The sequence below is a fragment of the Pygocentrus nattereri genome, chromosome 5, assembly GCF_015220715.1.
Source record: "Pygocentrus nattereri isolate fPygNat1 chromosome 5, fPygNat1.pri, whole genome shotgun sequence".
In the NCBI taxonomy this organism is placed as follows: Eukaryota; Metazoa; Chordata; class Actinopteri; order Characiformes; family Serrasalmidae; genus Pygocentrus; species Pygocentrus nattereri.
Window position 1 is genome coordinate 23,139,008 of NC_051215.1, and position 12,875 is coordinate 23,151,882.

The following is a 12,875-nucleotide window of genomic DNA, read 5'->3' on the forward strand; positions in this document are numbered from 1 at the left end:
GAATCCGGGGAATAAACGATGACAAAATGAGGGATAAACCGGCGCTAAAATCGTCTCAGCAACGCTTCCGTAAGGTTAACGTTACCTGCTAGCTAACCGAGCTAAAGCGAGGCCTTTAAATGGGCTCTAATCCGGCACCTTGTAACGGTCGGCGCTCGCGCACGAGACCACGCACGGAGATGCAGCAGCAGACCGGGGCGACAACAACACCGGCGAACGCAGAGGCTCGAGACCGGACACTGAACCGAAGAGCTGCGCCGAGTCCCCAATAAAAACCCTCGCTCTGTTGCCGGAGCGCGGATTGAATCGAGTGCAGCCCGGCGGTCCCGCCCCCTCTCTCTCTCGCTCTCTCTCTCTCTGACTCTGACTCTCTCTCTATCTCTCTCTCTCTCTCTCTCGCTCTCTCTCTCTCTCTCTCTCTGACTCTGACTCTCTCTCTCTCTCTCTCTCTCTCTCTCTCTCGCTCTCTCTCTCTGTCTCTGACTCTCTCTCTCTCTCTCTCTCTCTCTCTCTGTCTCTGACTCTCTCTCTCTCTCTCTCTCTCTCTCTCTCTCTCTCTCTCTGTCTCTGACTCTCTCTCTCTCTCTCTCTCTCTCTCTCTCTCTCTCTCTCTCTCGCCCTCAGCCCTGATGGCGCCTCACGTGACGCGCGCAGGCGAAGGCGCGTCATCTTGTGACTCAGCAGCCAGTCGCTCAGAGAGGCGCGCGCGCTCCCGACCCCTCGCGGGTCACCACGGGTTGGCGAACGAACGCGCTCGAGTGCCGTTGCCACGGCGACTTCGCTCGAGACGCTTGTAATCATGACACTGCAAAAATGCACTGGTAGAGCAGCGCACTGAAAAAAGTAGCGCAGCTTAGATACTCATTAATAATATTATTATTACTACTATTAATAACAGTGGTAGTAGTCTAAGTCTAGTATAGTAACAGTAGTAGTCCTAGTAGAAGTAGTATTAGTAATAGTAGTTATTATTACTATTACTATTACTAACAGTGGTAGTAGTCTAAGTCTAGTAACAGCAGTAGTCCTAGTAGAAGTAGTATTAGTAATATTAGTTATTATTATTATTATTATTATTACCAACAGTTGTAGTAGTAGCAGAGGTGTCAAATTCAGGTCCAGAAAGTAAAAGTCCTTCCCAGGATTTTGTTCCAACAGGCTGGCTTCTCTAGTTAGATCACACCACCAGCAGAGCTGTCCAGCCTGTTGGAACAAAATCCTGGGAAGGACTTTTACTTTCTGGACCTGAATTTGACACCTCTGTCTAAGTCTAGTAACAGTAGTAGTCCTAGTAGAAGTAGCATTAGTAATAGTAGTTATTATTTATTTATTATTATTAGTTGCATAAGTATTAGTATTATCACTGTGGCGTGTTCTTGTGTGCATGTTGTTCGAGCTGTTTTTTCCCCAGTGTTATTTTCTGGGTTTGTTTTCGAAAGGACTCTTATTGTAGATGGAGCTAAGGAAAAAACAGCATTAGATGTTTTGGAGCGACAGTCGTAGTAATAGCAGTAGCAGCATTAGTAATATTGGATTTACCATTATTTTTAGTAGCATTAATATCAGTATTAATATTGTATGGAGTTCAGAAAATTAATTATCAATAATAATAATAATAATAGTAGTTGTTGGTGGTGTTATTTGATGTTGTTGATGATGTTAATAATAATAATATATGCTATTATTATTATTATTAGTATGTCTGTCTGCCCTGCGATGGACTGGCGACCTGTCCAGGGTGTATCTGGATGGATGGATGGATTATTAACATCATCATCAACAACAAATAACACCAACAGTGATTTAGGGCAAACCACTGGGAAACCTGTCCTTTCAGTAATGCTAACACACCTAGCTAATAATAATAATAATAATAGTAATAATGATAATCATGTAATTCTTATTAGTTTTATTTTAAGTAGTCCATTAATTTCAGATAGGAGTACGCCTGTACATGCTGATCCAAGTAAGCATCTCTCGGAATACATTCGTCCCTGTTGGTGCTCTACTGAACCAATTTTAAATAGGTTCTTTAAAGAACAGGTTTTATGTCACATTAAGGAAACATTTAACCGTGTAAAGAACCATTTATACAATCTATACATGCAAGCATTTGCCTTTACTAAAGAACTCTTAAAGAAGCATTTTTAAGGGTGTAACACAGATCACTGCTTGTTTCTGGATGTTCTGGGTTGAAAAGTCAAAGTCAATGATTATTACTATTATTTGCTTTATTTAGTTTAATTTTATATGACATTGCAAATTCATTTCAGAATCAGCATTGTAAAGCATGTCTGCTTGCCACTCCATGTGGTGTCACTTGGCCTTTCACCTTGATCTGAGACCTGCCTGCTGGCTTAAGATAAGGTATTGTCTATAAGGGTTTTGGCAGCTGCATTAAAAAGGGTAACAGGCCATAATATACACTGTGGTATGACGTTGCAGAATCAGAGGAAGTCTATCCCATCATGTTCTTAATAACAAATATTCTCTAATAATAGTAGAACAGACAGTGGCCGCTCCCACAACTTGAACTGCCTTTCTGATTGGCTGAGGGATTAGCTAGGTATTCAGAATGGCTTTTTCCCTTTATTTGCATCTTTAGCAGCCCTCAGGCATCAAGCAGGCAAAAGACACATGCTTAAAACTGCATCTGTAGAGTGACAGGACAAAATTTGCCATTATGCTGGGTCATGAAGAAAAGGGCCCATATAAATATATATATATATATATATATATATATATATATATATATATATTTTTTTTTTTTTTTTTTTCCCCCACTTTCACATATATTTACAACTGCACTGACCATATAGGTGCACTTTGTAGTTCTACAGTTACAGACTGTAGTCCATCTGTTTCTCTGATACTTTGTTACCCTGTTCTTCAATAGTCAGGCCATCCCGAGAGCAGGTACTATTTGGGTGGTCGATCATTCTCAGCACTACAGTAACACCGGTGTGTTAGTGTGTGTTGTGCTGGTCTGAGTGGATCAGACACAGCGGTGCTGCTGGAGTTTTGAACACTGTGTCCACTCACTTTCCACTCTATTAGACACTCCCACCTTGTTGGTCCACCTTGTAGATGTAAAGTCAGAGATGATAGCTCATCTGCTGCTGCACAGTTTGTGTAGGTCATCCTCTAGTCCTTCATCAGTGGTCACAGGACGCTGAACACAGAACGCTGTTGGTTGGATATTTTTGGTTGGTGGACTATTCTCAGTCCAGCAGTGACACTGAGGTGTTTAAAAACTCCGGTACTGCTGTGTCTGATCCACTCAGGCCAGCGCAACACCCACTAACACACCACCACCACATCAGTGTTACTGCAGTGCTGAGAATGATCCACCACCCAAATAGTACCTGCTCTGTGCGGGTCTATGGGGGTCCTGACCACTGAAGAACAGGGTAAAAGGGGCTAACAAAGTATCAGAGAAACAAATGGACTACAGTCTGTAACTGTAGAACTACAAAGTGCAGCTATAGAGTAAGTGGAGCTGATAAAGTGGACAATGAGTGTAGAAACAAGGAGGTGGTCATAATGTTATGTTGCACGCACACACACACACACACACACACACACACACACACTTATGTGTACAAGTCAAGTCAGCAAATCTAAGAGGTGTAATAAAAGACATTAAAGCCACTTAAAAGAAAAAATAAGGAGATCAACAACATTTTATAGGAACCTTTAATAAATATGTAGAACGTGGACATGATGAATCAGCATAATTACAAACGCTTCTTCTCTCGAGTAGCCATCTCCCCCCAAATACAACACATCACTGTGTGCGGTCATCACATTATTCAGTTTCCAAGAACAATTCAAGTCGTGAACTGTCAGGAATTCACCCAGAGAGATCAGGAACATTGCTTCACCTCATTCAACCATTTTACAACACAAGCCTCCACACAATGAACTCTCAAACTTTTATTATGACTCACGTCAGGTTTCCTGTCTTTGGGTGGTGAAGGTGGTTCCTCTGTAGTATTTTGAGGAGCGCTGTTTAGATTTTCTGTTCAAGCGCTGGACGGGAAAGTAAAACTGAACTGCTTCTAACACGCCTACACCTGGTAGGTACGCCCGGGTGAACTGAAGTGTAATCATTACATGTCAGTTTGTATTAAATCATGTTGAGCTTGCTGCAGCATGTGTGACATGTCTAAGGAGCTCTACTATCAGAGCTCTGAAAAAGTTCTGCTTATTGTTCTTTCTCTAGTAAATTACTCTTTAAATAGACTGTTAATCTTAGGGATGCTCCACTATGGGAATATGATGGGATATTATGTATGTATCAGCGGATGCTGACACACAAACATTAATAAAATGTTGATATTTTAATACTGGTTGGAAATATTGGTCAAGTTTAAATATCTCTGCAATTTTTTGCCAAATATCTGCTGATACAGACATCATTTTGCATCACAAAGTAATTTGTGTATAAATAAATATATATGATATGTAAAGTATATCATATATAATTGTCTACAGACCTAAATATCATTATTTTGTGACTTTTAAAAGACCAGGTTTGGCATATTGGCACCGTACCGTGTCCTACATCTGCCTTGTTATTGAGAAGGACCGATAATTACAGAAGAATTGGCCCCAGTGTAACTATTAAAGGAGGTGTGTCTGAAAGCTGCGGAGTTGTTATTCCTAACCCAACTGCAGATTTCTAATTACTGTGTACACAAGCTTTGAACCATTTTTACACTTCCAAATTCATCGAAAAAATTAAAAACATTAAAAGGCAATCAGCAATTTATTAAAAGCGAATTATAAAAGATGTCGCCCATAAATAACAGGTGATGTTCACTGTAATAAAAATGTATTAAAGCATATTAAGCTTGTCGATGTGAAAAGGGAAGTTTGTGGGATTATTTTAAATTTGAAGTTCAGTGTGGACATCTGACAGGAAAAGTTTGAGATCACCTATTTCGGCATCATTGAGCATATCGAACCACCCTGTATCATCAGCTATATGCTGACTGGAGCAGACGATACCGAGCTGGCCCTGGACTCTCGCGTTTTACGGGTGGGGATGGTGATGACACAGCAAGAGATGCCCACCGTCGCCTCGGGCAGCTCGTCGTCCTCAGTCCATTCGTTGAGGTCGGGGTTGTACACCTGAACGCATTTCTTATACTTCTTCTCAACTTCGTTCCAGCCGCCCAGGAGGTAAATCTTGCTATTCAGGGTGGCAACGCCAGCTGTGCTCACTCCTGTATGCAAGGGGGCAACGTAGCTCCACTGGCCAGAATGAGGGTTGAAGCTTTCCACCGCCAAGACATCTACCCTCTCGCCGCGACCGCCAAGCTGGCTGCCTCCGAGAACGTAAGCTCGATCGCCCACAGTGGTGGAACAATGCCAGCCTCTTGGGGTGCTCAGGCTGTTTTTATCCTGCCAGCTATCCGTCGATGGGTCATAAGAGCACACGGCCCTGGAATAGGCGTTGTTAATGTAACCGCCGGTTACCAGGATCTTGCCATCTATGATTGTGCTGGCATGGCAGCATCTTGGAACTTCCATTGGGGTCTTCATCTGCCACTGGTTGGAGGATGGAACGTAGCACTCGATAGAAGCCTGGCAGCCATCGGAGTTACGTCCACCCACAGCAAACAGGAGACCGTTGAAGGTGTTCAGGCTGAAATGTGTACGCTTCTGAATCATGCTGGTGAGGTGGATCCATGCGTTGAATCGGGGGTCATACCTGCACAGAAAAAACGAAGTTTATTTCAAAGTCATTTTAAAAAACAGCCCATAGTGTACATGGTTTATTTCCCACTCATAATTGCTCATGTGGGTTTATGCAGAAATTCAAGGATGTGTTGTTAATACCTGAGAAGGCAGAGACTGCATAATTTCTATTGCTTTTATATTGTAATTTTTATTGCTAAATAGGCTGACGTTAGCAAGGTCCTAGAATAGTTAATATACACTTCTCTGACAAACTAACATGCTGGCACATCGTCCACTAAAATGGAGAAAAACAGCTGAAGACAGAATCCAAGGCTAAACTGCCGTAGGCTGAATTGGAAGACATCTGAAAATTAAACATGGAACGATCCATTGGTTATGTATTGGTATCGGCCGATTTTCAGCCCAAATGTGCAATCTGCGATATTTTTTTTCTAACTTAGCCGACTTTTATTAGTGACGTGAAACATGAGCCATATTCCGCGCCTGCTGCAGCCATGTGTGACGCTGCTTGGTCACAGGACTGTTCAGTTCCTTGTTCAAATGTGAGATAGAAATACACTTTTGATTTTTGACTACAGAACTAAAGGCTAAAGTCATTTTTATGGACGAAAAAAAATGTGCGTTAAGTTTTGAAATCGACCACATGTATACTAATGCCGTCTTTTAAACTGACTCAGAAACTGACGGACTGCAACACTGCATACATTTTAATCACAGCCTGCTCTATTTTGACGTGTTAAAATTAGGCTCTGTTGTCATAGCTGCAGCCCAAACAACGTGCGTCAGGATGGTGGCACAACCTGTAGGACAGCATCAAAGCTATTATGACAAACAAACACTGACTGAAAAAACAGGTTAAAGACCTGTTTTTAATATGTGGCAGACAAGAGCTAAATGATTATGAATGATGGTGAGTACATTATAGTGGCTTAACCGGAGTTCATTTGCTTCAAGAGCAACAAACAGAAGCAGAGACTTAAACCCCCACCCCCACCCACCCCCTTCAGCTAGCTCTAGTAAGAGGTGGTGGGACTCCCTGTGTTGTTTTCTTTCCATATAATGGGATGTACCCAGTATACACACTGTTTAGTTGCAGTACTTAATAAATCCTGTGGGTTTAGACAGAAACTGCTTTAGACTTGATGAGAAGAGGCCTTAAAAACACTGACTCATTTTCATACATCACAGAACAATTCATTCTAAACTTTGTTGAGTGCCAAATAAATAAATATAACAATTTAACCGTCGTTCATCTTTGTAGAAAATTTCTAACGTGCAAACCAGATCGGCTTTTGCGTCCCAGCTCTCAACAGCTCAAGTTCACATAAACAAAAATTACTCACTGCTGCCCTCTAAAGGTGTTTTAGCACCAATAAGCAGCAAGGAGTTTCCAATTTTGTTGTTCTCCAGATGCGTCCCTAAATGTGCTTTCTGCTTTCTTTTACTCATATGCATTTGCTTCAACCCGACTGACAAATAAGCACCCAGTTCACCCAGTTGTGGTTGGTGTAATCATATGATTGTCAAAGCTAACAACTGTAGAAAATAACTGATCAGCTCAAATAACTGTGATCATGCAATTACAGAACAATTGTGCATTCTGTACTGCTGATTCTTCTGTAAAGCTGCTTTGCGACAACACCTGTTGTAAAAAGCGTTATAGAAATAAACTTGCTTGATTGAACTCTTATTTAATAAAGTGAAGAAACTTTTCAGAAACTTTTTCATGATGAACCATGCAAAGCACTTAGAAGGCTGTGCCATTTGGTAGCTGAAACTCAGAGAAGGACACTTACCTGCAGAAATTGCTGACAGCATGTTTTGCTTGGTTCCTGGCATCATTCTGGTCTTCACCACCAGCCACATAGAGGAAGCCATCTAGCACAGCCACACACTGGTTGAAGCTCTTCGCAGGCATCTCGGTCAATCTGTTCCAAATGCTGTCCTCATCTCTATAGAGAACGTCCCTGCTGAGGGACTTTTCAGTCAAGGCAGGTCGTCCACCCACGGTAAGCAGCACTCTTCGGCCACCGCGGACCTTGGTTCTTCGGGACTGCAGGATGTTCTGCTGGTAAGGCAGCAGGTGGTAATTCATGGCATCCACCAACAGGCGGTGACACTCAGGGTCTTGCATCATCCTGGGGACGGTCTGCACATGGCTGACCAGGTCCTGGGGTGAGATGGTTCCAAAGCGAATGTGTGTCAGCAAGTCAGGGGCATATTTCAGTCTCTTCTCATCAAAGTCCAACCACTTGATGGCGATCTGGAAGGCTGTGAGCTCAGAGGGCAGCTGCAGGGAGTCGTCTGTCAGGAAATCGCTGATCTGCTCATAGGTGAGCTTGAGGAACTGCTCCATTTCTGAGAATTCAATGAAGTTCTCGCGCATGAACTTCTGAGCCGCTTCCTTCGTTTCTTTCAGGTTGTACGTATCGGCAATGTTGACCACGTACATGCAGTTTTCCACGCTAATCTCCTGCAGCAGAAAGTCGCTGCACATCTTCACCAGCGTGTTGATCTGCAAGAGCATAGCTGCAGAAATTGTGCTGCCGATGGTGTACAGTGACAGGGTCAGCTTTCCGGAGTAGGCATACGTGATGGCTGTGGCCAGACCGACCGGGGACAGGTCGCTGAGGTCGATCTTCTGGATGGCTGGGTCCTTCTTGAGGATGTTGTGGATGTACTCGCTGCAGGAGGCCATCACAACTTTGTGCACATCGAAGGACTTGGACTTGGTTGCTACCGTCAGATCACACAGGAAACTCTCTTGTCTCATGTTGCTGAGGCCTTCCAGGAGGTTAGGAGCATAGACAGGGTCGGTGACCTCTGTCGAGATGCAGCTAAAACCATTGCCTCCTTCCAGAAGGGTGTTCAGCCCGTTGATTTTGTTGATTGGGCTGTCTTCCACCATGATCGTCATCTCATTGATGTCTGCTTTGCTCTTCTTAGCGGCCTTGTTCTTCTTGGGTGCCATGACTGTTGAAGCTGGTCACAGCCAAGACCTGAGTGAATAAATATAAGGAGGTCATGTTACAGAAAAAAGGCTATGACATCACAAAGAACCTTCTCAGGACAGAGACTTGAGTCCTTCAGCGTCTCAAGATCTGGGTTTTTCGCGCTAAATTGGGGTTAAAGATCAGATTGACTTTCAAACTACATCTCTCTGTATTCTATGGCTTAAAGGGATCATGGAAAAATGAAAATGAAAAAAAACCTCATTAACATTTTTAAAATAAAAACGTTTGATGAGGTATGTAATCATGGTACAACTTTCAAAAATGTGCCGTCCCTCCACAGACTCACAATCCATTAACAGAAATTTAGCTGCTAACTTTGAATTCATTCAAGGAACTGCAAAGGTGCTTGAAAAGAGCTGAAAGTGTCTGTCTGTGTGTGTGTGTGTGTGTGTGTTTGAGGGGGGAGGGGGGGGTCATTCAAATGAACTGTCACTCTGTTATTATGCAGCTCTTAGTGGAGAAGCCTTGTTTGAGTCTGATTTGCACCCTCTGAACAGTGTGTATTGAGCAGGATGTACTGAGAAGAAAATGTCTGAGTTATGACAAGTTAAGCACAGAGAAAATCTTGAAATAAGCAGATTCTGATTTTGAGAAATTTACATGGGAGTGAATGGGGCAGTTTTCTGTGCCTAGTGCCAAACAAAAGCTCATAACTCTAAAGCTAATTGATAAAATGATGAGATATTTTGTGTGGAAGAATATGTGATATTAAGTGTGGAAGAAGAAGTATAAGAAGTATTTGAGATAACAATAGAGTGCTTTTTCAAGCGCTCTAATGAAGCACAATACATGACAGCCAGTCAGAACAGAGCTCATCTACATATATCCACCTTAAAGGAACATAAACGGCCTGTTTAGTTCTACGGTATGAAATGATAATGTAAAAATGAATTACAGTGGTTTTTGACACATAAAACTACATAAATCTTCTAAGCCGCTTCTCTTTCTGGGTCGTGGGGGAAGCTAGAGCTGTGTGGACCCCAGCGGAGAAAAATAACCCCAAAAAAAAAGTAAGACATGGGCCCTTTAAATCAGTGCTGTTCAATTCAGCTTCTGCAATCAGTAAAAAAAAATACTATCTCAGGCAAGGCTGGGAGATTTGATGATTGATGAATATCTAGCATACTGACAAACTGCACGTTTGATTACAAAGACACATGATTAGTACTATTTAGTACAATTTAGTGCAACACAAACCACTGTGGTGGTTGCTTCAAGGCTCAGTGTCTCCAGTTAAGGAACATATGTTATAGTGCATACATATTAGTGCGTACCATAATATAGTTATATATTTTAAAGACCCTGTCTTGACTCAATGCTTTTATTATGTTTTTCTATTAAAAAGAAATACAACCTTTAAAGCTCATTTAAATACACAGTTGTACCTTATGGACTATGTTGTTCCTTTGAAAGTACATTTACATTGTTTATACTACAATTTACCTGGACAGTACCCTTTCTTTCTAACCATGTGCTAACCCACAGCAACAGTACGAGCTATTCCATGCGCCATCACAGCTCAACCAGCTCATGAGGCGCTTCATAATCGGATGATGAGCTGGATCCGGTGGAAAGACTGGACAGTGTGCAGTGCAATGTGTCCCAAGAAGCAGCATTAAAGGGCCCACATCCTACACTCTCCTCCACATTTTCCTCTTTCGTCTAAAGTACACTTGTGATATGTATGTGCTATCATATGCCAAAAAATACTCACTTTTACATGACCATTTTCCCACCTTTCTGAATCCCCTTTAATTAAATGGGCCAATTTTGTTACCGTGCCTTTAAGCCTGATATATAAATTAGCTCTTGTGCCTCATTCAAAACGCAGTATGTTCTTCATTACTTCAGCGTGAATAGGAGCGACAGATCTGCTGTAGGCTGAATAGACTGATATGTAAATGCATTGTGACATCACAAAAATAGTGAATTCAAAACAGTCTGTTTTGCAGCTCTTTTGTTTTTCCACCTATGCACCATTTGGTCTGGATGCTGTACTGCATTTATAACGCATGCTTATCTTTTCAAAGTGAGGACAATTAGGACAATTTGTTTTCACATGATATGGACCCTTTAAGAAACTAACTGAAAACAACATAATTCAACATGCAAATGGGTGGTCTATCTTATAAGTGCACCAATGCTGTTTATTCTGCAAATAGCAGAATTTACTCTTAAGAGCCGTTATCACATGGCAGAGTGTCACATTCCTTTCTCTCCATCTGTCACGATTTATCACAACCATACCCAGGAATAGCAACGCCGGATAGCTCTGGCCTTAAGTTCCTTTTATAGAGTTTGTGTCATGGCCTACAGCCACATGGATACTCGCTATATTTTGTGTTCATTAGTAATGTTTACCATTATGTGTAATTGTAATAACAGAAATGATTATCATTTTAATCATTTATTGATTAATTAGCCTATAACCTGTGTTTGAACTACATCCAGGAGAGGCGTTCACTAAAAAGTCACGTTATCAGCTAGCTTCAGATGACTTAGTTTAAGAAATAAACATTAAATGACCATTAAATCATTACTGGAACGTCTGCCTTTAGTTGAAATGTACAGCCTACATGCTTACTAATCCAGTGCCTATCTGTTTTCCCAATAGGTACCCATCTGTTCTTTCCCAGGAATGTTTGAAATAAATGAACAAGTTTAATTAGTGTAGACATAGCTCCTTCTCATAGGTCCAGCAGTTTGTAGTAGTGTAAATCTGGCCTACCTGTGCTGAGATGAAGTGGGTGCTGGTAAGGGAAGGACTTGCACCTCCAAGTTGGTGTGCTGGAGAGAGGGAGAGAGGGAGACGCTGTTCCAGTGGTCAGTAAAGACTGCCAGCCAGCTAACTCCTCCTCTGCCCCTGTGGGAAGAGAGACCATTGCGCAATTACGACATGAAGCAAGACCCCCCCTATTCTAAGAGCCAATAAACACAGCATGGGAGACCTGCTCCTTTCATTCACTCTGTGGGCCGGACTCACAACAGTGTCTTAGAGAAAATCTTCTTAAATGTGCCATTTGTCTTAATGACTTACTTGAGAAAAAGGTTTATACACATACACACACAACCCCAATTCCAATGAAGTTGGGATGTTGTGTAAACCATAAATAAAAACAGAATACGATGATTTGCAAATCCTTTTCAACCAATATTCAATTGAACACACTACAAAGACAAGATATTTAATGTTCAAACTGATAAACTTTATTGTTTTTTGCAAATATTCACTCATTTTGAATTTGATGCCTGCAACACGTTCCAAAGAAGTTGGGACAGGGGCATGTTTACCACTGTGTTACATCATCTTTCCTTTTAACAACACTCAATAAGCGTTTGGGAACTGAGGACACTAATTGTTGAAGCTTTGTAGGTGGAATTCTTTCTCATTCTCACTTGATATACAACTTCAGCTGCTCAACAGTCCGGGGTCTCCGTTGTCATATTTTGTGCTTCATCATTTACATTTATGGCATTTGGCTAACACACCCCCACACCATCAGAGATGCTGGCTTTTGAACTTTGTGCTGATAACAACCCGGACAGTCCTTTTCCTCTTTTGCCCAGAGGACACGACGGCCATGATTTCCAAAAACAATTTGAAATGTGGACTCGTCAGACCACAGGACACTTTTCCACTTTGCGTCAGTCCATCTCAGATGAGCTCGGGCCCAGAGAAGCTGGCGGCGTTTCTTGGTGTTGTTGATATATGGCTTTCACTTTGCATGGCAGAGTTTTAACTTGCACTTGTAGATGGAGCAACGAACTGTGTTCACTGACAGTGGTTTTCTGAAGTGTTCCTGAGCCCATGTGGTAATATCCATTACAGAATGATGTCGGTTTTTAATGCAGTGCCGCCTGAGGGATCGAAGGTCACGGGCATTCAATGTTGGTTTTCTGCTTTGCTGCTTACTTGCAGAGATTCCTCCAGATTCTCTGAATCTTTTGATGATATTATGGACTGTAGATGATGAAATCCCTGAATTCCTTGCAATTGCAAGTTGAGAAACGTTTTTAAACTGTTGGTCTATTTGCTCACGCAGTTGTTCACAAAGTGGTGAACCTCGCCTCATCCTTGCTTATGAATGAGTTTCAGGGATGCTCCCTTTATACCCAATCATGACACTCTGTTCACACTTAACCTGTTCACCT

The 12,875-nt window shown here is 41.9% G+C and overlaps 1 protein-coding gene across 1 annotated transcript; it reads right to left on the reverse strand.

Moving 5' to 3' along the window:
- Window positions 1–3,678: 3,678 nt before the first annotated feature.
- Window positions 3,679–11,581, reverse strand: klhl31 (kelch-like family member 31). Its single transcript, XM_017694146.2, has 3 exons — window positions 11,452–11,581; window positions 7,506–8,708; window positions 3,679–5,719 (listed from the first exon to the last, which is right to left on the reverse strand). The coding sequence occupies exons 2-3, from the start codon at window positions 8,678–8,680 to the stop codon at window positions 4,987–4,989; spliced, it is 1,908 nt and encodes a 635-aa protein (XP_017549635.1). The 5' UTR covers window positions 8,681–8,708; window positions 11,452–11,581; the 3' UTR covers window positions 3,679–4,986.
- Window positions 11,582–12,875: the final 1,294 nt, after the last annotated feature.